This window comes from Hibiscus syriacus, unplaced genomic scaffold (genome assembly GCF_006381635.1).
Source record: "Hibiscus syriacus cultivar Baekdansim isolate YM2019G1 unplaced genomic scaffold, ASM638163v2 tig00116964_pilon, whole genome shotgun sequence".
NCBI lineage: Eukaryota > Viridiplantae > Streptophyta > Magnoliopsida > Malvales > Malvaceae > Hibiscus > Hibiscus syriacus.
Window position 1 is genome coordinate 433,749 of NW_024063489.1, and position 25,598 is coordinate 459,346.

General features: G+C 35.8%; 3 protein-coding genes and 2 pseudogenes across 3 annotated transcripts; 2 read left to right on the forward strand and 3 right to left on the reverse strand.

Moving 5' to 3' along the window:
• Positions 1–956: 956 nt before the first annotated feature.
• Positions 957–11,899, forward strand: LOC120191028 (annotated as a pseudogene).
• Positions 11,900–12,457: 558 nt separating this feature from the next.
• On the reverse strand, positions 12,458–14,554 carry LOC120190884 (annotated as a pseudogene).
• Positions 14,555–15,803: 1,249 nt separating this feature from the next.
• On the reverse strand, positions 15,804–18,002 carry LOC120190883 (patatin-like protein 2). Its single transcript, XM_039193924.1, is given in 9 exon segments — positions 15,804–16,014; positions 16,112–16,284; positions 16,366–16,668; positions 16,747–16,757; positions 16,760–16,907; positions 16,990–17,126; positions 17,129–17,175; positions 17,275–17,465; positions 17,547–18,002. Coding segments are annotated over 9 exon segments (1,302 nt in total). The 5' UTR covers positions 17,724–18,002; the 3' UTR covers positions 15,804–15,899.
• A 2,611-nt stretch (positions 18,003–20,613) lies between these two features.
• Positions 20,614–23,190, forward strand: LOC120190835 (26S proteasome non-ATPase regulatory subunit 14 homolog). Its single transcript, XM_039193868.1, has 6 exons — positions 20,614–20,827; positions 21,095–21,272; positions 21,450–21,531; positions 22,247–22,423; positions 22,512–22,679; positions 22,927–23,190. The coding sequence occupies exons 1-6, from the start codon at positions 20,686–20,688 to the stop codon at positions 23,116–23,118; spliced, it is 939 nt and encodes a 312-aa protein (XP_039049799.1). The 5' UTR covers positions 20,614–20,685; the 3' UTR covers positions 23,119–23,190.
• A 610-nt stretch (positions 23,191–23,800) lies between these two features.
• On the reverse strand, positions 23,801–24,925 carry LOC120190969 (probable carboxylesterase 2). The gene has a single exon (XM_039193974.1). The coding sequence runs from the start codon at positions 24,790–24,792 to the stop codon at positions 23,821–23,823; it is 972 nt and encodes a 323-aa protein (XP_039049905.1). The 5' UTR covers positions 24,793–24,925; the 3' UTR covers positions 23,801–23,820.
• Positions 24,926–25,598: the final 673 nt, after the last annotated feature.

Below are 25,598 nucleotides of genomic sequence, written 5' to 3' on the forward strand. Positions count from 1 at the left end.
TAAAATGAACAAGGGATGAATATTAAGTGTTGGGCCCCAAAATAGGCGATTATTGCCTTCGGTCTTTATGGATGCACCTGGCAATGGCATCCCAAGTCGGCACCGGCCTCATGAACTCGTTAGGCTACTGTCGGTCTCAAACATCATTTGCCAAATTTCAATTTTCGAGACAAATGGTCTGCACTATGCAGACTGCAGTAATAAAAATTGAATTGAATATTACGTTCACTTATTACATAAATAGTTCTCCCCTGAACAGAGCAATAATGCTCCATTGACCGTGCATGATAGCTCGGAAAGCCAACTTTAATGGGCCAAAACTAACGAGCTTTGGTTCTGCATATATCTGGTGGATGCTTCGGTTTCCTTACGAAGAAGGCAAGATGTGGCCTAAAATGAATAGGGGATACATACTAAGTGCTGGGCCCTAAAATAGGCTATTATTGCCTTTGGTCTTTATGGATGCACCTCAATGGTGAATATAAAAGAATTTTACAAAGATATAATAAAAATTTATTTAACACAATATATTTATTAATTTAAAAATATAATAGTAATTATATATATTTAAATTAAATCGTTAAAAATATATTAATTAAGTCAATATAATTGTTTAATATAACTTACACATATTTTTATTTACATTATATTTTAATTTTTTATTTTGAATAAATTACGACAATAAGTCCACTCCTGAATACGCCCCCATCAGTTGTCCATCCACTCTCTTTCTTTCATCGCACCAGCACGACATCCACGTGTCTGACTACGACTACTGCTAACCTTCAAGCAAAAGCCTTGGCTTCAAAATATTTTCGACCGCGTTACTTTTTCTTCCCTCTTTCTATAATTTGTAGAAAGAACAGTCATTTTTCTTAAGAAAAAAAGAAAAAGAACAGTGGGAAACCTCTGCAAGTAATAAAAGATGTGAAGGAAAATATGCCCACACTCTCGTTTCCTTTTTCCCTTTCTAAATTTGTATTTATATTCTTTCAAGCATTGTATATCTGCTTTCCCTTTTTATTGCTTCTGCATGCAAACTTCCTTTTTCTCTATCCAGGTACTCTCTCTCACGAAATCTGTTTATTTTTTATTCTATTTTCCGAGTTATCAAAGCCGTCGGGTTTTCTGATAGCTATCTAATGATTCCGTTACTTTTTAAAGTATTGTAATGACGAGGTTTCTGTTTTATGGCGGTTATGGTTTTCGTCGTGCCTTTTTAGCATAAATTTGTCTCCAAACCCTAGTGTTCTGTCTGATTGTTGAGGGAAAAATCAAGGCAATGATTTGGCAAATACAATTTTAATGATGGTTCTATGTTTATTTATTTATTTATGATGAGATGACAATCTACGGGTTAAAATGTAAATTTCGCCTCTGGGATATGTTTTATCATTTGCTATTTTTTCATAGACCACTTTAGTTAGATGGGGAAACTTTACTTGATCTTACTGGATTCTTAATTAGTTTGCTATTCAGTGTTGTTATCAGGAACATGGAGCTGATCCTTGTGCTGGCTCTTTTTCCTTATTCCTGCAGGTGAAGTTATGCTCTTAGGGGAGGCGATTTTTGAGACATTTTAATTAAGTTACATTGGAAAAGCTAGCAAAAGAGTTATTATCTTTTTTTTAGCAATGGGTTCTGATAAGCATTCGGCTGGGTTATTCCCTACCCTCAAAATGGAGAGGGTTCGGACGATTTTAACTCATACGTATCCTTACCCACACGAACACTCCCGGCATGCCATAATTGCAGTAGTTGTGGGTTGGCTGTTCTTTATCTCATCAGATAACATGCATACTTTGATAGAAAAGTTGGATAAGAATATCAAATGGTGGTCTATGTATGCCTGTTTGCTTGGATTCTTTTATTTCTTTTCATCTCCATTTATAGGGAAGACAATCAAACCAAGCTATTCAAATTTCAGTAGATGGTGAGTGTTTTAATCTGATGACTTGATTGCTTATATTGTCATTTCCCTCAACTTTAATGCATGTTAAATGATTTTTTATATATAGTAGTAAGCTAAGAGCAAGACATAACTTATCTGTGATTCTATAACTTGAATTTGCAGGTACATTGTGTGGATTTTAGGTGCAGCTTTGTATCATCTTCCTAGTTTTCAGTCAATGGGAGTGGATTTGAGGATGAACTTGTCCTTGTTTTTGTCAATATATATCTCTTCGATTCTCTTTCTCATTGTTTTCCACATTCTATTCATTGGCCTATGGTATCTTGGTCTTGTTTCTATTGTGGCCGGAAGGCGGCCAGCAATCTCGACCATTCTCCAGAATTGTGCTGTAAGTGTTGAAGATAAAATTGAAGATTTCTAATTTGCAGTGCAGGTTTTAGCTTTTATGTAGATGCTGGTCCTTATGGGTATTCTTTTTACTCTTGGCCTTTGTAGGTTATTAGTATAGCCTGCTGTGCATTCTACAGTCATTGTGGCAACCGTGCTATGTTAAGGGAAAGACCTTTTGAACGGAAAACTTCTAATTGGTTTTCCTTTTGGAAGAAAGAAGAGAGGAACACATGGTTAGCAAGATTTGTTCGTATGAACGAGTTGAAAAACCAGGTCTGCTCATCTTGGTTTGCTCCAGTTGGCTCTGCGAGTGATTATCCACTTTTATCCAAGTGGGTCATTTATGGTGAGGTAAGCCACTAATCCACTACAAAGTTCTATATCATTCCTATCATTCCATGGGAATATTTTGTGTGCTTTGTTTTTCTCAATCCTTACCACATTTTTCTGTTACTACGTCATTTGCAGTTAGCTTGCAATGGTTCATGTGCAGGTTCATCAGATGAAATTTCTCCCATATTTTCACTGTGGGCTACATTTATTGGTCTTTACATGGCCAATTATGTAGTGGAAAGGTCAACAGGGTGAGTGGTGGCATTTACCTTGTCTTGAAATGTTTGAAATATTTGTGTTGTTAAATGTTGGAATGAGAATTATAACATATCTTTCATGGGATCCTCTGTTTGGATTGAAGTTTTCTATGGATTACCATTTTCCAGTTTCTATATTATCCATCATGTAGATAGCAGTTATCTGTTTCTAGGTCTAAGATCCTATCATTTAGAGGATTGAGCTACTATTGCTTCTCTGTGCCTTCATTCTTGCTCTTCTTATTCCTGCATTTCCTATATCAAATCCAGGTGGGCCCTTACTCATCCTTTGTCTGTTGAAGAGTATGAGAACCGGAAAAAGAATCAAATGAAACCAGATTTCTTGGATATGGTTCCTTGGTATGCAGGGTAAATGTACCTACTTTTTATATCTCATGTTTTTTACCCCCTATATGGTGGGAGTGAAAAGATTTCAATCATTTAACCTTAAGAGTGCTCATTCCTAATTTTGTAGAACACCAGCCGACTTGTTTAAGACTGCTTTTGACCTCCTAGTATCGGTGACACTGTTTGTTGGCCAGTTTGACATGCGCATGATGCAGGTATAGACTATAGTTCTAAAATTTGGTTTTATATACTTTATCTTACTTTTCATTTTGTGTTGTAATGAAAAATCTCTTGATAAATATTCCATCAAGAATTGACTTTCCATAATTTTCTTTCTACCTTTGCCAGGCTGCAATGAGCAGGGTTCATGAAGGAGCTCAACAAGATGATCTTTTTTATGATCATTTGAGTGAAAAGGAAGATCTATGGTTTGATTTCATGGCTGATACTGGTGATGGTGGAAACTCATCGTATACTGTAGCCCGGCTACTTGCTCAACCATCCATTCGGCTATATAGAGAGGATTCTGTGCTTACGCTACCACGTGGTGACCTCCTACTTATTGGAGGAGATCTTGCGTAAGTTAAAGCTATGTCTTGTGTGCAATTTGTAGCTTGGGTCAACAAATCAAAATTTTCATATTGACGGCATATTATTAATGAAGCTTGAGCTTCTGGTGCAGGTCTTTGAATGTTTGATTGATGATTTGACCATAAACTACAACTTCATATTCATGATTTATTACTCAAAACTTTTGTTTGATTTGTACGTATCCTAATCCCTCAGGATTCACATATGAAAAACGTCTCTTTTCTCCTTTTGAGTATGCTCTTCAGCCTCCAGCTTGGTACAGAAATGAACATATTGCTGTAAACAAGCCTGAGTTACCTGAAGGGGTATCTGAACTCAAGGAATACGATGGACCTCAGTGTTTTCTGATTCCTGGAAATCATGGTTGGTCTTACTTTTTATTAACAATTTAATCTTGTTTGATCTTTTTTAAAGGGAAGTTCAAAGGAACGTATACTGCTATTTTCAAGTATATATTGCTGTAATTTTCTCATTGTCTGAAAATTATCACATTTCCTTATCAGAACTTTGCTTTTTGCTACTCTTGTTGCTATTTAAAAGTTCTAGTATGTATAACGAAAGTTTGTGTTAACTTACAGATTGGTTTGATGGACTTAATACGTTTATGAGGTATCTATGCCACAAGACCTGGTTGGGCGGGTGGTTTATGCCCCAAAAGAAGAGTTATTTTGCTTTGCAGCTCCCGAAACGATGGTGGATATTTGGTATTGACTTATCACTACATAATGACATTGATGTGTACCAGTTCAAGTTCTTTTTGGAATTAATAAAGAACAAGGTATCATTTACTTTTACGAGCTATCCTTTTGGTTATGCTTGCTACTGATATTACATTTTGGATTGTCTTTGATGAGAAAGGAAGGCATGTATTTGTAACTTAATTTAAGACTTGTCTATTCCCTTTTTGGTGGCATATTGCCTGTTTTTCATGAATTCATTCCTGATAATTCACATGAAAATAACACTGGTACATGTTACCTGAGTGTCCCATTCTGCATTTGTCGCCTAAAGTATTCTGGCCTTGATGCACATACATACTGATCAATATCATATGTATTGAATGGAGCATAAATTTTGGTTCCCCTGTACTAGTGCATGCCTTAAGAAGTCTGCATATGTTGATGTTTTCAGTCTGATACAATTATCAATTGGCTGTTCCAAGTCTTAGCTTTGTCCGCTTATCTCTTATAGTTTCGGTCCAAAGCTTTATGCTGGCTGAGATTAATTCTATCTCCATTTTCCTTTTCAGATTGGAGAAAATGATTCTGTGATTGTTATGACGCATGAACCACAGTGGCTTCTTGATTGGTACTGGAATGATATTTCCGGACAGAATGTCTCTCACCTCATATGTGATTATCTAAAAGGAAGGTGTAAACTTCGTATTGCTGGCGACATGCATCATTTTTTTTTTGATAAGAATTGAAGGCCTCATTAAAACCCCCCTTCTTGATTAAGGAATGAGTTCCTTCATCAGAGGAAGGAGGAAAATAGTGCCTTATACTTCATTAATGAAATACATAAGATTACAACATGAAGATAAGTCCCTTACAAAAACTCCTAAAAACCCAAAATAAAATACCCCTAAAACATACTGAAATTATCCAATGGCAGATTTAGCCAACCCATCAGCCTCTATATTGGCTGTTCTAGCGACCCATCTAATAACACCCTCCACATCTTTAATCTTAACTGCTATATCCCTGACAATGAAGACAAAAAAATGAGGACACAAAGTTCCATTCCTAATCCAATCAACTGCCAATTTACAGTCTGATTCTAATATCAACCGACCATTAACATCTCCTCTCACTGAATTAAAGAAAAGTAAGCCCTTCTGAATAGCCTTTAACTCCATCAAAATAGGTGGACCCGAACCAGTAGCCTCCTTAAAAGATCCTACAAGAAGACCTTCCTCATCTCTTAGAATACCTGCAACTCCACTGCTCTTCCAATCACAACTTGTAGCTGCATCCACATTCAATTTTACAAAGCCCTTAGGAGGGGGGGCCAAGGAATTGTAGAAACAATCGATTTGTTGAGTGGGAAGCATGAATCCCCTAGGGAAGGGTCACCGATTAGAGAATCCATAGAAATAACAGAATCTGCAAACTTAGCTAAAAACCAAGACGCAAGCCGTACTCTTGCTAAGAAAAACAGGTTAGGTTGGTCAATCTTCCCTCTATCGAATACGATATCATTTCTAGCTTTCCAAATAGTCCAAATGACAACGGCAGGAATAAACTTCCAAATAGCAAACCTAGGATTTAGATCTTCCCAAGCTTGGAGGAACTTCTGCGCATTCTCTTGAAGAACCACATTAAGACTCCAATACTGCACAAATTTGTTCCAAAGTGACCACACGACAGAACAAGAGAAAAATAAATGAGAAGAAGATTCATCCACCAAATTACATAAAGGACAATAAAGTTCTACAATTCTCGTAACCCGCACCAAACCTTTCCACACAATATTCTTCCAAAAAGAATCCTCCTTTTGAGCCAAGGAACAAGTCTTCATACATGAGTTTACAGAATAAACACCCGTTCCATTTCCTTTCCATATCAGACCGTCGATTGCCTCTTTAAACAGACAAAAATTTGAAATCAAAGAACTGAACTCGCCAAATTCAATAAGTTTTTCACTCTGGTTTGAAGAAATTGCAAACAGCCTCGGAAAAGAGACCTTAAGAGGACAGTCCATTGCCCATTTGTCCTGCCAAAACCGAATAAATTGACCATTCCCAACTTGAACTCTGCACATGCTGCGAAAATAAGAGCCAAACGAGTCTTCTTTAAAATAAGCATTCACCACCGAACTCCAAATCCAAGAAGCTTGAGCTGGGATTTTGCTATTGAACAATAATGAAAAAGGATCAATATTGTATTTAGAACATATCAGCCTCCTCCAAACAGCATCCTTATCATTAGCAAATCTCCAAGACCACTTCCCTAGTAATGCTCTGTTCATGTTACTAATATTAAGCACTCCTAAACCACCAGCCTACTTAGATTTACACACGTTATGCCAACTAACCCAATGAATGTTATTTTTCTCCGTTCCACCTCCCCATAAGAACTTATACATGATTGAGTTGAGTTTGGAATTTACGGACGGCGACATGCATCATTAAATGTGCCATTCATGTGTTCCATCAGAAGGTCCAGCTTATGTGCAACATCTTCTTGTAAATGGGTGTGGAGGGGCATTTTTACACCCCACTCATGTTTTTAGTAAGTTTAATAAATTCTATGGGAAAACATACGAGTGTAAAGCTGCTTATCCTTCTTTTCATGATTCAAGCAGGGTACCCTTCCTTTTTACACCTTAGATTCCATTTATCCGGTTTCCTGTTGACTTCTCATTCTTATTGGGGTCGTTACTCGATGCAGATTGCATTGGGAAATATCTTGAAGTTTCGGAAGAAGAATTGGCAGTTTGATTTCATTGGTGTCGTTATTTACTTTGTATTGGTTTTCTCTATGTTTCCACAGGTAAAATTCTTCTTAACTTCTTTGAAATTGCATAAGTACAACTTGGTTATAGTTTGATTCTTTGTCAGGCAGGCTAACTATGTTACTGAAACTGATCTGTTTCCCTCTTTTAGTGTAAGCTTGATCACATATTGCAAGGTGATTCAATTTCGGGTCATCTGGGGAGTTTCTTTGGAACAATATGGAATGATTTTATATATGTTCTGGAACATTCTTTTGTATCATTAACTGGTGTGGTGCTATTGCTGATAATGGCAATTGCATTTGTTCTTTCCAAATTATCACGGAAGAGACGTGCAATAATTGGAATAGTTCATGTATCTGCACATCTAGCTGCAGCCCTTATTCTTATGCTGCTCATGGAACTAGGTCTAGAGACATGTATCCGGCATAAACTATTAGCAACTTCAGGCAAGTTACATTCTAATTATCTTTTGTGCAATGTAATCATTAATAATTTTGCTATGTTCATCTCAAGTCCAAAGCTGTATATTATAATCTGCGAAAGCCAATTTAAATCTATTATAAACTTCATGAAAAGAGGATACTTAGAACTACCATTTTCTTATCTTATTTAATATTTTTGAAGGAGATTCAAAAATTGTAATTTTATTGAACCCAATTTTGGAACTTTAAGTCCATTCGGCATCTATTTTCTGAGTAGGAATAAATCCAATAGCTCAGCAAAAATAATGCACATAAAAGTAACTTAGGTGATGCCTGCCTTACTGTGGACCTTTAAATGGAAGTAAATGAAGATTTTTTTATTGTGTCCAGGTTATCACTCTTTGTATCAGTGGTACCGATCAGTGAAAAGTGAGCATTTTCCAGATCCTAGTGGTCTTTGAGCTCGTATGGAGCAATGGACATTTGGCCTATATCCAGCATGTATCAAGTACCTCATGTCTGCATTTGATGTTCCAGAGGTAAAAAAAAAACCTTTCCTTGTTTCGTTGATATGGGTACCTTGTCAGTGGTTAACTATAATATTGATTGGAGAAAACATTGCCAGGTTATGGCTGTCACCCGGAGCAATATTTGCAAGAATGGAATACAGTCGCTGTCCGAGGAGGTGCTGTCATATATTATGCTTCGGTCTTCCTCTACTTCTGGGTTTTCTCGACCCCTGTGGTTTCTTTGGTGTTTGGAAGCTACTTATATATCTGCATCAACTGGTTTCATCTGCACTTTGACGAGGCGTTCTCTTCTCTTAGAATAGCTAATTACAAGTCATTCACACGGTTCCACATCAATGGTGACGGTGATCTTGAAGTTTTCACTCTTGCAGTCGATAAGGTAAGAACCCGATAATTATACACTTGCTGTTATCCATTTCGTCAGTTTTTCTTCATTGTTCGAAATTTTATGGGAGACGAAATTTTATGGGAATGGAGGTTGGATCCTGATTGGGATGGGGAGCCCAAACAGCCACAAAGCCATCGAATAAAATACCCTAGCAAGTGGAGTGCGGCAGCAAGTCAGCAGGATCCTGTGAATAATGTCAGGGTTGTTGACCAATTTGTTATCAGACAAAATGAGAAACCTGATTTTGTGTCGAGTAATGGGTCAGTTGGTCGCTGATTCCTTTGGTTTTAACAGCATCATGGTAATTCTTAGATTTAAGCAGAAATGAAGAATAAAGATACACATCAAATGTCATAGTTGTTTAGGGGCTAACGTCATTCAAATGTTTAATGGTAGTGCTTAGCTAACAGTAGTCTTTAACAGCCATATGATACTTGTAGTTGGGCTTTTGATTATATATTTATTCAAATAATCGATATTTTAAAAAATCTTAGTTTGATTGAATCTAAATCCAAAGCCATCCGTCTGCACAATTAATCATTATGATTTCTCCCTAGAAATTGAAAAGATTAAACATGCACGTAAAATAGGCGGCCATGGTTAGCCACGGGCCGAACTTGTTAGCAACATATGGGCGGCAAGAATAGGATATGGTGCTGCTTACTGAGGTCAAAAGGCTGCTCTTGTTTTTTGGTATACAAAAACGCACATGGATAAATGAGTCCACCAATCCCAGCAGTTCCTGCATATTCGACGCTTTGTTAAAATAAAATTGTTTGATTATATTAATATAATCTTCCACATCATTTACTTTCCACTGATAAAGGTAAAACACATTAATTCTATTGACAGCGAAGGCGCCTTACAAACAATAAGGATTCACTGGTAAAGCAGAAGGCTGCTTAACTGTAAATCAGCAGCCTGAAACGGTGAACAGTAAAAACTTGAGCCAGAAACAATTGCATGCTTTGCATACATACTTCTTCAAACGTTTAACTTCAATAATCCACAACAAATTGTTGTAATTAACTGATTTTTACTGTTAGCAATTGGACAGCACAGAAAAGCAAACACATATTCTTGCGTGGTTTGGCTTTAGTTTTGAAGCTAGTTTAAGTTGTTTAATTACATTCTAATTATTAGCTTTATTTTGATTTTACTTTGGTTCAAAGTAGGTGGTGGAAGGTAGGATAAAATAGAAAGAAATGTAGCCTTTAGATAGGGATTAACGTTTTGGGGCAAGTGCTAAATCACCAAACTTTTCCATACTTTCAATTCTCAAAAGTTAACTTTGAAAGCTACAGGGCCTTGCTAATGTTTTAAATGCTCCCAATTTGTTTGGATAAAAGAAGAAAAGATATATGTTGACCAAAGTACAAAGTTTGGTGGAGTTGGGTGGCAATTTCTTCCCCATCATAAAGGATGAGAGGAATGTGTGCGTATAAATAATCAATCAAATAACTCAAACCTCAATCCAAGCTCAAGGCTCTAAATACTTAACTAATCTGTTCTTCCTGTCTCTCTCTAAGTATATGGAAGGTGCAAAGGAACATTTACAACCTCCGACTTATGGAGACTTGATCACTGTCCTCAGCATTGACGGCGGTGGAATAAGAGGGATCATCCCCGGAACCATCCTTGCTTTCCTGGAGTCTGAGCTTCAGGTACATACATACGTCGGCTCTAAAGAAATGGGTTTAAATTTCATCAATTCCTACCCTTTTGCTCATGAATTATGATCCTTTTACCGATATTGGATGTTTTGGCTATTACACAGAAGCTGGATGGTGAGGATGCAAGACTTGCAGACTATTTCGATGTGATTGCAGGGACTAGCACGGGCGGCCTGGTGACTGCCATGCTCACTACTCCAAATGAAAACAATCGACCTTTATTTGCTGCCAAAGAGATCAAAGATTTTTACCTAATCAACTCCCCTAAAATCTTCCCTCAACCAGGGTATACGTTTATTTATTTCTAATATCCATTTATGATACAAGTCTTGAATATTGCTATGTACAATACTTCATCGTTGACAATTTTTTTTTACTATCAGATATCAGTTATTTCCTCAAACAACAACGGTTATCAAAGCTCTATCGGGACCAAAATATGATGGGAAGTTTCTGCATAGCCTGGTTAAAGAAAAACTAGGAGACATAAGATTGCACCAAACATTAACCAATGTTGTCATCCCCACATTTGACATCAACCATCTTCAGCCAATCATCTTCTCAAGCTATCAAATGAAGAAAAAACCTATTTAGATGTCTTACTCTCAGATATCTGCATTGGAACCTCAGCTGCACCAACCTATCTCCCGCCCCATTACTTCAAAAACGAAGACAACAAAGGAAACGTGAAAGAATATAACCTTATAGACGGTGGTGTAGCTGCAAACAACCCGGTAAATATGCGCATCTCAATATATCTGAATCAATTTGATCATTTCATTTAGCTAAATATATGTATATTTTGGCCCTTCCAGACTTTACTAGCTATGGGCGAAGTGACCAAGGAGATCATTAAGGGAAACGCTGATTTCTTTCCAATTAAACCCATAGATTACGGAAGATTTCTGGTTATCTCCTTGGGGACTGGCTCTCCAAAACCCGAAAAGAAATACAAAGCAACAAAGGCAGCTAACTGGGGTTTATTAGGTTGGTTAACCAGCGAGGGTTCCACCCCTTTGGTCGATGTATTCACTCAAGCAAGTGGAGACATGGTCGACCTCCATCTTTCTGTAGTTTTTGAAGCCCTTCACTCTGATAAGTACCTCCGTGTACAGGTACATGCATTTGCAGTCAGATTCTTGAGCTTTCAATGGCAAATAAATATAAACAATTCTTTGTGGTTTTAACATGTTTGAGTTATGAACAGGATGACGGTTTAAGTGGGGATGTATCTTCTGTGGACGTAGCAACGAAGAAGAATTTAGATGAACTCGTGAAAGTTGGTGAGGGACTGTTGAAAAAACGGGTTTCTAGAGTCAACTTGGAAACAGGCGTGTTTGAGCCTTTTACTCAAGAAACCAATGAAGAAGCTCTTATAAGGTAGAATTTGTAGAAACTAATACAACTGCTCTTGTTAAACATTTCTGGTGACCAAATTTGTATGGATCATTGATTTCGGATGAATAATTTTGATATTATAGGTTTGCCGCTCTTCTGTCCCAAGAGAGGCATCGCCGTCGTTCCAGGACACCCCAGGGAAAGGCTAGAGGACATAATCAAAATGGTGTTAAAATTTAGTATTTTCCTTTTTAATTGTTTTTATAATTGATTTTAGAATATGTTGGAGTAATCGTTTTAAGTTTTTAGCTTTAATAAATCTCAAATGGGATAACGAAATTAATATAATTAATCTTTTTCTGGTTGTAAATTATATCATCACTTAACATTGTTCTTTTGATATGATGAATGGTTTTTTCAAAAAAAAAATTTAAGAAAATATTATAAATATATAGTTATCATATAAAACTTATTTTTTTAATGTCTAAATTATATTTATAAGTTGATTCGATTGATTGAATATTCATTAGTTGAGAATTAAAATTTAAGTATGATAAATAACTACATTTGAGTTATCAATTTTTTTTAATATTATTATAAATAGGTATAAAATACCACTATGATACTTATGTGCCAGTAACTTTATCCATCAATATCATGATTATCAGATTTGTATTTGTTTTATAATAGGAGAGTTAATATTAGACACATATAATACCTAGGTTAATTAAGTTTTAAAATGTTAGAAAAAAGAAGTGAAACATTGATGTGTGAAATACTATATTATAAATTAAATAATGGGTTACAAATTTATTTCATCTGGCATGCATATTTTTCAAATAACAGAGCAAACGAAGTTGTAAATAAATGAAATAATTTAATAATTCATCACTAATCAGGTTAACACCTAATTTAAAAAAAAAAATCGTAATATACATTAAGAACATTGATCACTTCTTCTTTGCTGCAAGGTGCTTTCCAAGTGGTGATGTCATGTCACGAAGCCGCTTCTCCTTAGATAACACTCGAGCAAATCTGCAAGTAAAAAGAAATCAAATTAGCATCATATATATAATTTACTCGATGTATTATGCATAGTATATAAATAATATAAGGTCGAACTCAAATAATATGATATAATACCTGACGAGCATCTCCTCATTAGTACCCTGATTAACAGGCTCAAAATTACCAGTCTCCAAATTCACCCTGGAAACTGGTTTTTCAGCAGATTTTCCCCAACCTTGACAAGTTCCTCCAAGTTTCTTTTGTAGCAATATCCACAGATGCCACTGTTCCACATAGTGTATCGTCCTGCATTCATTTGATGCTTTAGGTTAAGCATAAATCTCACTTAACTACGTTTCCAAAAACAAAAATGATTTTCTCTCTATATAAATGTATACCTGAATACGGAGATAACTTTTTTCAGATTTAAGTGCTCGGAAAACAGTAGCATTGTGAAAGTCGACCATGTCACTACTGGCTTGCATGAAAACATCTACCAGCGGAGTGGAATGTTCACAAGTAAGCCATCCCAAGAGACCCCATTTTGCTGCCATTTGAGCAGGGTACTTCTCCTCACATTTCGGGGAACCAGTGCCCAAGGATAAAACTAGGAATCGAGTATAGTCGTCTGGCTTTATAGGGAAGAATCTGGATTCCCACGAGTTATTTCTTTGGTCACTTCATTCATGGCCACTAAGGTCTGCGAGTAATATTAATGGATTAATTTAAGACCATATGATCAAAGTTTTTATCACCACTAATTAATTGATAAAAACATCTAGATATATATTCATACGGGATTATTAGCGGCAACTCCACCATCAATAAGATGGAATTCTTGAACTTTGCCAGTGGAATCCTTGGTTTCAAACTGATGAGCAGGAAGATAAGTTGGCGCAGCAGACGTTCCAATGCATATATCGGAAAGCAAAGCATTTTTGCAAGGGTTGTTCTTTACCTATAATATTATGATATAAAATGCAAGCCAGGTAAATAATTTTACATCCTAAAATTTTGTAATAAGAGGGTATTGCTGAGTAAATGAACCTCGTAGGAGGAGAAGATTTTTGGCTGGAGCTGTTTGATGTCAAACGTTGGGATCACAACATTTGTCAATGTTTGATGCAATCTGGTTTCACCCAACTTTTCCCTCACAATGTTGTGAAGATATTCACCATCATATTTCGGACCAGTTAGAGATTTGACCAAATTTGCAGCCGGGGCAAATGGCGTACTGTTATATAACAAAAGGATAATGTCAGACTGCCAGTATTCTTACTATATGGCATTCCATGGACGTCTATTTTTATCCACAACTATCAGCTTACCTGTCTTGGTAAAAGATTTTTGGGCAGTGTTCAAGATAGAAATCGTTGATGTCTTTGGCGGCAAAAAGAGGGCGATTCTCGTTGTTGGGATCTGGGGTTGTTAGCATGGCAGTGACGAGGCCACCGGTACTAGTCCCAGTAATGACGTCAAAATAATCTGCCAGCCTCGCTTCCTCGCCATCCAGCTTCTGTAAACAGCCATTGTGCCAAACATGATGATATTAGAATACAAGGGAGTCGTAGAAAGAATTGAAGAAAACATTGAATTTTGCTAATGTATTGAATGAATCAAAACAAGTTTCCAGCTACCTGAAGCTCGGACTCTAAAAAGGCAAGAATAGTTCCGGGATAAGCCCCCTAATTCCACCTCCATCGATGCTGAGAACAGTGATTAAGTTCCCATAGGTGGGAGCTTGAAGGGGTGATTTGGGGCTTGCAACACCAAAACTGTCTTGTGGGAGACTTCCCATTACGATGAGTGGCTGAGAATGTTTTGGGGTTTGAGGGTCTTAGATTACGCAATTGAGCTCGGTAAGATCAATAAGATGCTTAAAAGCTTCAGTTGTTGGTATGCTTGATGCTTTGGAGGAATGCATGTCATTGGTATTTATAGACTTCCACTTCTCTCAAAAGTCACATGTAACTTTGAAACATTCAACATGGAAAGCAAAACCCAGTCTGTAACGATCAACTTTCTTGGATACATCGTCGAAGCCTGGTCGACTGAAACCCCCGTCTCTGTTGTTTGCGACATGCACCATAAAATTGCAACTTTAAGAAAACTCTTTGGTTTGAAGGAGTTATATGTACTGTTGTTGATTTGATAGTTTACATTTCAAAATGAAATGCTTTGCCCTATATTTGAAACTTCAACACGTGATACTTGACCATATAAATTATGAGTAAATATGCAATGGTTCAGACTCCAGATTAAAAAGCCTTCCATTAAAGTATCAACAGGTGTACCACTGTCACTGTCCCGCGGATTTGTTATAAGCTTTGCGGTTCAAAGAATCAGCAAACAAATTATCGAGGAATTGTACTGATGGACGAAGTCACCCACGTTGACTATACTTTTCAAAGGCCACCGTTCTACGTCACTGGGGTATTATCAGTACTGCCTTTGGTGTAATCATCAGAGTATGTTTCCACGAAAGTTTCTGTAAGACAATAAATCAGGATATTCTTGAACAATATTTTCACTTTTATATAATTTGTAATTTGTAAATAAATCCTAACTTTTAATTACTTGATAAATAATTTATTGAACTCATACTTCAATCCTAACTGAATCCTTATTATTAGAATTATTCCGATGAATATCTGTATTATGTTACTCTTTCAAACATTAGTTGCTATAAACAAAGTGACCAAAGAAACCCTTCGTGGAAATCCTAATTTTCCCCTCTATATAGCCGATTGATTACGTTCGGTTCCTGGTTGCATCTTTGGAGACTGGTAAATAATTTTTCTAATCTAATTTACATCATTAATATATAAACCTTTTACATTATTTGAGAAATCTAGTTTTTTTATAGTTAAATGATAATTGATAAAATATCATTTATATTTGATAAGATGTGTATATATTTATATATACTATAAGAAAATTAACTCTGCAACATTATTTATAAGAAAGCTATTTAGTGTAGTGAAGAATTGTACTGTCTTTTAAAATTATTTTAAAAATTAAAATTAAATTTAAATAGAATATAGCATTAATTTGAATGTAGTTACATAATACTAATACTACTACTACTAATAATAATAGTAAATCGTATTGTATTTATGATTACAGACAGAAACACTTACCAAGTTACAAAATGTCAAAATGGATTAAGAGATAACACAGCTAGTTACTAGCAGTTCAACAGGAATTTACATTTAAGAGTTATGACCATCTAATTTTAAAACCAAGTAAATTAGGTACTTGTGTTATTAATCTGAGCGCATTCTTCATTTCCCTTTATCGAAAGCTTTCCATGGGGTGATCTCACGTCTCGCAGCCGCTTCTCCTTGGAAAGAACTTCTGCTACTCTGTAGATTAGTGAAAGCCAACATATATATGTCGATGATTGCATGTCAAATAAGATTAAAACAATTACGAGCAACAGACGGTCAAAATGTTGCATACCTGATGAGAGCCTCTTCATTTGTTAACTTACCAGCCGGTTCAAATTGGCCATTCTCCAAATTCACTCTTGAAACAGGCTTTCTAAGCAATTCCTCTCCTACTTTTACAAGATTCTCCAGGTTTTCCTTGGTGGCAATATCCACAGATGACATTTGCTGCGAGAGTGTATCGTCCTGCATGATTTTGAGCTTTGACTTTGAGTCATATACGTACATACATATGTTGTTTTTGAGGGATAATTTTCTTATGCAAACCTGAATTCGGAGATAACTCTTTTCAGATTGAAGTGCTTGGAAAACAGTGGCGATGTGAAAGTCGATCATGTCACTGCTTGCATCCATGAAAATATCCACCAATGGAGTAGAGTGCTCGCCGGTCAACCATCCCAAAACACCCCATTTAGCTGCTACACTAGCATTGTACTTCTCTTCGTATTTTGGTGAACCAGTCCCCAAAGATACAACCAGGAACCGAGTGTAATCAACCGGCTTTATAGGGAAAAAATCAGGATTCCCACGAAGGATTTCTTTGGTCACTTCGTTTATGGCAACCAATGTCTGAAAGAGAAACACAAATCAGATTTTCAACAGAATAGTTCTAATAACGCAAATCCCATCATTTCAATGTGTAAGTACCGGATTATTGCAGCAACTCCTCCATCAATAAGATGGAATCCTTTTGTTTTACCAGTGGAATCTTGAATTTGAAAATGATGAGCAGGAAGGTAAGTTGGAGCTGCAGAAGTTCCAATGCAAATATCTGATAATAGAGCATCTGTGGAAGGATCGATCCTTACCTACGTGATGGTAATTTCATAAATTCCAAAGAGTTCAAATCAAAACGGAATTAGACAAAAAATAAAATCTGTATTCTTGCACCTCATAGCTGGAGAAAATTCTAGGCTGGAGTCGCTTGATGTCAAAAGTGGGGATCACAACATTTGTTAGGGTCTGGTGCAATCTAGTTTCTCCCAGCTTTTCCCTCAAAATACCATGCAGATATTTACCGTCATATTTGGTCCCATTAGAGATTTTACCATACTTGTAGCTGGTGCAAAGCAACAACTGTGCAGTAACAAGAACGGAAAATCATCTTAATATCTGCTTGAGAAATGATTTATATTCATCTTTAAACTTATTCTAATTTGTTATCCTGATCATTACCACGTATCTTGTGGAAATATTTTAGGACAGTGTTGAAGGTAGAAATCTTTGATTTCTTTGGCAGCAAAAAGAGGGCGGTTCCCTTCTTTGGGGTTTGGGGTAGTTAGCATGGCAGTCACGAGGCCACCGGTACTAGTCCCGGAAATGACGTCAAAATAATCAGCCAATCTCGCTTGCTCACCATCCAGCTTCTGTATATACCCGAATACCTCAATTAATTCATAAAAACAAGCAATACATGTATAAAATCAACATTCTAATCTTGACGCTACCTGAAGCTGAGACTCTAAAAAGGCAACTATAGTTCCGGGAATAAGCCCTCTGATGCCCCCTCCATCAATACTAAGAACAGTAATCAAATTCCCATATGTGGGAGGTTGAAGGGGTGATCTTGGACTATCTGCGAAAAGATTGCATCCTGGAATAATATGTTTAGGAATTCCTTCCATCGAGGAAGATACTGAGTTGCACGCGTTATTTTTTCAGGTTAAAGCAAAGAGACCTGTAAAGTAAGGGTATTTATTTATTGTCAGGGTTTGAAACTTTCAACTACATTACTCACCGCAACCTCGAGTCAATTATTTGTTCCAACCTCCGTTGGTGCTGGTGTTTGTTTCCCTTGTGAATTCATCTAATGGAATAATGATTAGAAATTCCAACACTACTATAATCTCAGGCCAATAGACTTAACAGATAAAGGAGATTTGTAGGTATGCACTATCTCTAAAATTCAATTACTTCAACAATTATATGAGCAAACTTGTGAAATGATGAATAAATTAGCTAGCATTTGGTAAAGACAGATAGGATCAAGTCTTCAATGCTGACTAATGTTCATACGTCAATCATCATAAATTTGCTAGTAATTAGCGGCCGCCATCTAGTTTTTGTCTTGAACAAGAAATTAATCCCCTCTTTCTTAAACAAGTAAGGCTAATCTTAGTGCAGAATAATATCTAATTATTATTTTATTTTCAAGTATGTGTATGATATAAACATGACAAAGTCTAAGGGTGTGGATAAACATAAAAAAAAAGATAATTAATGTAGTCGCACAAACTTTTCAACGATTTATATAAAATTCAGTTTAAATCAATTTGAATTAATGATACTTGTGCTTCACTAAGAGCTTACTTCATCATTGCAAACTTAATTAACAATAAACAACTCCAGTCTACATCAAATTAACTTGCAAGAAATATATATCTTAACTGTACGTTTCCTCGTTCTCGTGAGTAAAACAATGAAAAATGATGCGTCGTTTTTAATTGTTTTTCCAGCTATGCAGTTAAAGTATATCCTTTCTTTGGTTTCTTTGGTTATTATATGCTTTTGTTTGTTTTAAAGGTCTTGGTGAGTTGGTGTCAGCGTTGCTCCTTGGTTACTTGTTTGTGCCATGCTTTATGCGCTGTACATTATGGACATTCATGGTGCACTCTTTTTCCTCAAATTTCCTTCTCCTTAGAATGCTTTGCTTTCTTTGGTTATCATATGCTTTTGTTTTAAAGGCCTTGGTGAGTTGTGTCAGTGTTGCTCCTTGGTTACTTGTTTGTGTCCTGCTTTATGCGCTGTACATTATGGACATTCATGGTGCATTCTTTTTTCTTAAGTAGGTGTAGGAAGGTTTTTTAATTAGGTCCATGTTTTATCTTACTTTTGGTTTTTCCTATCAAATACAAAATGCCCCCTTTAAAAAAATATCCTTTCTATCAATTAACCAAGCCTTAACGATAGAGTCATAACCTAATGTATTATCTTGCCATTTTGGCACCAAAAACCCTTATCACTATAGTCTATAGATTTAATTATTTGCCAACGATCTTCACCAATTTCTATTATTATTAAATATAATACAGCCTTCGTTATCCTAAATTAGATTAAAAAAACGGAGGTCAAATATATAGTAATTAAAAAATCGGAATCTAATTGTCAAGTTAAAATTTAAAAATTGAGATAAAAGTTTAATTTGTCTAATTTCAATTAAATAAATATTTAAAAGGTATTTAAACTAAAATAATAAAATTATTAATTATTTAATTTAATTTAAAATTAATAAAATCTAATAAATAGTTGAACCTATAATTAAAAAAAATGAGAGAAAGCTTAATTTACGTAGTTTTAACACTTGCAGAGATTTAGATGTAGTTGAACTTAAAGATTGGACGACCCCTCCCACATTAAATGTGGCTTCATCCTTGCTCACAATGATTTGGGAAATAAATTTAAGATAAAATATAATTATTTCATCTCACTAAATGTATCACTTATTGATATTTTAAAAGTTATTTTTTTAATTTTGATCATGATTATTTTAAATATTTTAAACAATTAAATTTTATAAAATATATTTTAAAAACTACTTCATTTAAGATTTTTAAAATATATTTTTCCTATTTTTAGTAATAATATATTTTAAATAATAATAAGTCAAAAGTTAAAAAATTAATTAAAAAACATATTTAATGAGAAAGAGAGAGTAATATAAATACAATACAATATAGAATCGCATTAAAAACATATATAAAATATATTTAAAATGATATAAATTAATATACTTCAAGTAAAAATAATAATATAAACACTCTTAAGATCTATGTATTTATCACATGTATATCTATTTATAATTTAAGGGTATTTTTTTAAAAGTAAACTTAAATCAATAATTTTATTTATATTTTTAAATTCTATCTATTTTGTCATTGAATTCGTTTAATTACATTGATTTTATTCTTTAATCTATGTTGATATTGTTATGATATTTACTTGACAATCCATTCTGAATGATAACATGAAAGAAGAGCTGAAATGACTTTTTAATCAAGTTTGAGGGCATAATTATTTTTAGCTGAAATCGAGAGTATATTAATTTTAATTGACATTTGAGAAATTATTTAATGTTTAAATGAAAATCTTTAAAAATTATAAAAAAAATTAAAAAATATCATAAATAAAAATATTATAAAAATTAAAAAATAAAGAATAACTATAAAATTCAAAATATCATAAAACTATAAATAATAAATTATAAATATAAAAACATATAAAAAAATTGAGCACTTTCTACGGCAATGCTAACAGAAACCCCCCCCCCCCCCCCCCATATTTCACCATATCTCTCTAATGCTGAAGATGGTGATGATTTCACCGAAAGTTGTTTTTTTCATAACTGAAGGGAGAAAGAGGTGTTTGTATTGTTAAGCCTAAACTTATTTTAGTCAGGTTGATTGGACCATAGAATGTTTCATTGGAGGCCTATGCCTTTTTTATATTGGGCCATTTAAGTTCCTATTTATCATGGACTAGACCGACATTATGACTTCGGTATAAATACATATATCAAGCCTTTACAGCGACGAGGATTTTGTTTGTCGTGTTGCCGAAGAAAAGTTCTACAGAAACCCCTATCAGACAATGTCAGGCATGGAGAGACTGCAGAGGATGTTCGCCGGTGCTGGAGGCGCTTTGGGTCATCCGCCACCAGATTCCCCGACCCTCGATTCGTCAGAGCAGGTCTATATCTCCTCTCTTGCCCTTCTCAAAATGCTCAAGCACGGTATTCTTCTTTCTCATCTTCTCAGCCTCTGCTTGTATGGAGTTCTTAACTAACTAGGGTTTAGCCTTTATCTTCACAAATTTGCTGTTTTGGTTCTGTAGTTAAGGTTCTTTTTATTAAGTAAAAAATATATATTTTTCTGATTCATGTACTTGTCTACGAAAACCGTGAGCTTTCCGATTTCTGATTTAGGGTTAAGAGTTTAGCCTTTGCAGTGGATTGTTGTAATTATGTTTTTTTTATTTGGTTGATTTGAACATATTATAGGGAGAGCCGGAGTTCCCATGGAAGTTATGGGTTTGATGTTGGGAGAGTTTGTTGACGAGTACACTGTCCGCGTCGTGGATGTCTTTGCAATGCCACAGAGCGGTACTGGTGTTAGTGTCGAAGCCGTGGATCATGTTTTCCAAACAAATATGCTTGACATGCTCAAACAAACAGGAAGGCAGTGTCTACACTCTTGTCTTTAGTTTCGTTAATACTAACTTATAATAGTTGTTGGGAATAGCTCAAAATTTGAAGAGATGGTATTTATATGACAAGATTAGATGGTATTGTACTCTGTGATCACATATTATTATTTCAATTGATTGGTTGCTGACCTTTTTGCTTTTTGTTACAGGCCAGAGATGGTGGTGGGGTGGTACCATTCACATCCAGGATTTGGTTGTTGGCTTTCTGGTGTGGACATAAACACACAGCAGGTTGTGATTGACTTTTTTGCATTCTGCTGCATCATACAAATGCTAGTCAACTTGCTATGTTACTGTTGTTTAGAAGAATTTCCTGTTTTCCATAGGTTTCAATGTCTCTGGTTAGTGTTAGTACTTGGCTTACAATCACATCATTCTTATATTTTCAAGGAAATGAGAATATTAGTGGTATCTAAGTATTATATTTAAATTCCTTTACTTTTCAGTCCTATTTTTATTTTGGTTTCAGAGGAGGGGGGTGTTCAAGGGTAAAGGATTGCTTGTCTACTCTGTCCTTAAATCATTTTGGACACTGCAGTGTATTTATTGTTATTCATTGCTTTGTAAGCCCTCCTTTTCCCTGAAAAAAATGCATATATGTCATTATTGTTGATGCTTATTAGTAATCATGACATAAACTTGGTGTCTGCCTAGTATCGTGCTTTGTACAATGTGTCAAAAATATGCGAGTATATGACAGCTTATAAGTATCATAATTGCTTGACCCAAGTATAGGTTGCTGAATATTTTTCTGTTACGTATATAAGGTCTGAAAAGTTTTGATGCTAGCCCTTTTTTTGCCTATCCTATACCATTTGCTGTATGTTTTACATGTTGACCTTTTCTAGTGAAGACCATTCCAATGGTTTATAAATAGATATACTTTCCGTAACTATTTGATCAATGAAAGGTGGCCTGTGTTGCTAACATCTGCCGCTGCTTGCAGAGTTTTGAAGCATTGAATCAAAGGGCTGTTGCAGTGGTGGTGGATCCAATTCAGAGTGTTAAAGGGAAGGTGGTGATTGATGCATTTCGTTTGATCAACCCACAAACCATGATGCTTGGCCAAGAACCACGTCAAACAACATCTAATCTGGGGCATCTTAATAAGCCATCTATCCAAGTGAGTGCCAAATGAATACTGTACGAGTTTTTCCCAATTGTTTCTTGGATATGGGGACTGGTCTTGTCTTATTATCTTTCATTTCCAGGCATTGATCCATGGTCTAAATAGACACTATTATTCTATAGCCATTAACTACAGAAAGAATGAACTTGAGGAAAAGATGCTGTTGAATCTTCATAAGAAGAAGTGGACTGATGGCCTGACACTTCGGCGTTTTGATACCCATTCAAAAACCAATGAACAGACTGTTCAGGTGAGTGAAGGTTTTAGCGGATTTTATGGTGTTGAATCATTGGTTGTGTATTGACTTTATGTTGTCCCACATTGATATGAGGTACTTCCCTTACAGTGGGTTTCTTGTTTTAAAGAAGTTGCATTTAGAACGTTTGCTCAAAAGGTTCAAATGTCTAATTCCTAACGAATATCTAATTGCTTGTTATAATGAAAAATGGTCTTACACAAGGCAAAGTAATGACGAGGGTTAATTTTGAATTATGCAGGAAATGTTGAATTTAGCTATGAAATACAACAAGGCAGTGCAAGAGGAAGATGAATTACCCCCTGAGAAGCTGGCAATCGTGAATGTTGGGCGACAAGATGCCAAGAAGCACTTAGAGGAGCATGTCTCAAACTTGATGTCCTCGAACATAGTTCAGACCCTGGGAACTATGCTTGACACAGTCGTGTTCTAGATTCTTAGGAACTGTATTATCCCATCCAGTTCTGTAATTGCATCTATATTGATATCATGTACTGTCGGTCAATTGCATAAAGCGAACTATCTACCTGTCATTAAATTTTTATGCTTTTTCCCTTTTTGTCGCTACCTCCCTCGGTGTACGTGGGAGAGAGGGGATGTCGTTTCATCTTGTTGAACTTGCATTTTAGCAATTGTTTGAGGTTCTGCGTGTTCGTTTTAGCAAATTTTAATTGGTCGTGATTATATTCAGTGTTTTGACTTGAAGTTTCATAATTTCCTCAAATATTTCGTTGAGAAGTTTTTGTTCTGAATGAGGGCACGGCGTTGAAATTAAAAGTACTATCATAAAAGAATTACAGAAAAGAGAAAAAGGCGATGCCGAAGGGCAATCTTAAGGAGTGCCTGGTTCCCATGTAGCATGTCATCATGATTGGTTGAGCAGGAGCAGCGGTAGCTAATATGATTGATTCGGGATCCTTCACTCACGCCTAATAAATCGAAGTCAGAAGCTCTTTGTAGAAGTAAAGACATAGTAAGATCATGGCCATAGCCCATATAGGAGGAAACGATCAAACGACACATTCAGAGAAGTGCATCAATAGAAGAATAATGAAAAAGAAATGCAAACAAATCCACGGGGGATCTCAACCACATTCTTTTAAGTTAGTTTACTACCAAGTATAGCTTTCACACTTCATTCGACGGGAGCTTTGCCTTGGTTAATAAAAGAAGCTAAGCGTTTGATCAAGCTCTTGGCCTTGTCACATTCAGGATTAAAGATATGGAAGACATGATCTTCACCTTCTGTCTCCATAATCTCTGCCTTTCCCTTCCATCCAGATTTCACCAGCTCATCATAATATAACATCCCTCTATCCTTCAGTATATCCTTCTCTGCAACAATAACAAGGGTCCTATCACATGCCAAGCCTGCGAGATCAGGGGAACCATCTACAAACGGATTAATAAGCGGATCATCACACCCTTTGTCAGAGGGACAAACGTACAACCACCACTTATCCACTAAATCTTTCCTCAACCGATCACTCATCTCTGATCCAATTGGGTTCGTTCCCCAAAAGTAAGGATGGATCATACCAATACCACGAATCTGCAACTTGTGACCCAAGTTCGACTCCTTGATCCGTAAAGCCAAGTGATGTGCAATGTTCGCACCAGCACTATCACCAGCCAAAAACACGTTTTTGAACTCGGCATAGTTCTTGATCCAAGCCTCGTGGTTGCCTTCTTCGTCCTTATGAGAAGCCACCCACTGTAATGCGGACCATGAATCTTCATATGCAGTAGGAAGAGGATGCTCGGGGACTAACCTGTACCCAACCGAAAGAGCAACGATGTTAGCCTCAGCCACGAGCTTGTTGAGGTTGTTATGATAGTTTGGAAAAGCGGGAGATGCAACGCAAAAGGCTCCACCATGAAAATAAACTACAAGGGGAAGCTTTTGATGTTCAGTAGCCAAGTTGGATCGGTAAATCCTAGCCGAGACACCGGTTTCGGGTACAATGACGATGTCTTTTGATAAAACGTTGGTTTCAGGGTCAAGTCCTGGGGGAACTACTTCAACTCCGGCGACTCTCTCCAGGGTTCCATCTTTGTATACTTTAAGGTAGGGAAACAAATCGAGAGCAACTTCTTTGGAATCCATGTCTTTTGTGAGAGTGAGAAAGGGGAAACTGTAAAGAGAAAAACTAAAGGAACTGTGAGATCTTAGGCAGACAAGGAAAGATGGAAGAAAGATGCTTAAAATGAAACAGAGGGGCGATTTGCAGCAGCGAAAGACACTGCCCTTTTTAACAACACTTATGATACTCTCGTCATAACGAGAGATTACGGAAGTTCCACACCATTTGATTGTATACCATTATCATATACATTCCTTCAACAACCACCCAAGATTTTAATTGCCTTTGACTTCAAGTTTCTCTATGTGGACATTCAAGATTCAAATGTCTACTTCGTTGATCTGTAACATGATTTTATTGCTCTGACAAATTAAACGAATCATGTACCATTGTTTTTCATGGCAAGTTAATATTTTCAACCAAGCCACACCACATATATGGCACATAATTAATGGTGATCGGAGCATTGACCCACTCCTTCAAAATCTAAAACAAATTTATTTATTTCATTTCATTTCAATTTCCTATATCAATATGATAAAATATTTTGATTTCCAAAGTATAGGAATTAATTATAACGAAACATTTAATATATAGTATGATATATTGATTCCAGTTTAATAAAAGAAAACTGCTTTTGTGATATTTAATACACGACCATACGCTTAATCAACCAGAAAATCAGCACAATTACTTTATGTTTTTTTAAATATATTTCGCTTTCGTATTATTTAACTCTATGGTTGAATTTCACTTTAGGGAATAGAAGTAAATATAATTAATGTGGTATGATAACAAACAAACTACGTCTTCATATTTATATACGCTT

Coding starts and splice junctions, on each gene's coding strand:
- LOC120190969 (XM_039193974.1), bottom strand. CDS start 24,792: ATGGATTCCAAAGAAGTTGCTCTCGATTTGTTTCCCTACCTTAAAGTA.
- LOC120190835 (XM_039193868.1), top strand. CDS start 20,686: ATGTCAGGCATGGAGAGACTGCAGAGGATGTTCGCCGGTGCTGGAGGC. Junction 22,424..22,511: donor TTAATAAGCCATCTATCCAA/GTGAGTGCCAAA, acceptor TTTCATTTCCAG/GCATTGATCCATGGTCTAAA. Junction 22,680..22,926: donor CCAATGAACAGACTGTTCAG/GTGAGTGAAGGT, acceptor TGAATTATGCAG/GAAATGTTGAATTTAGCTAT.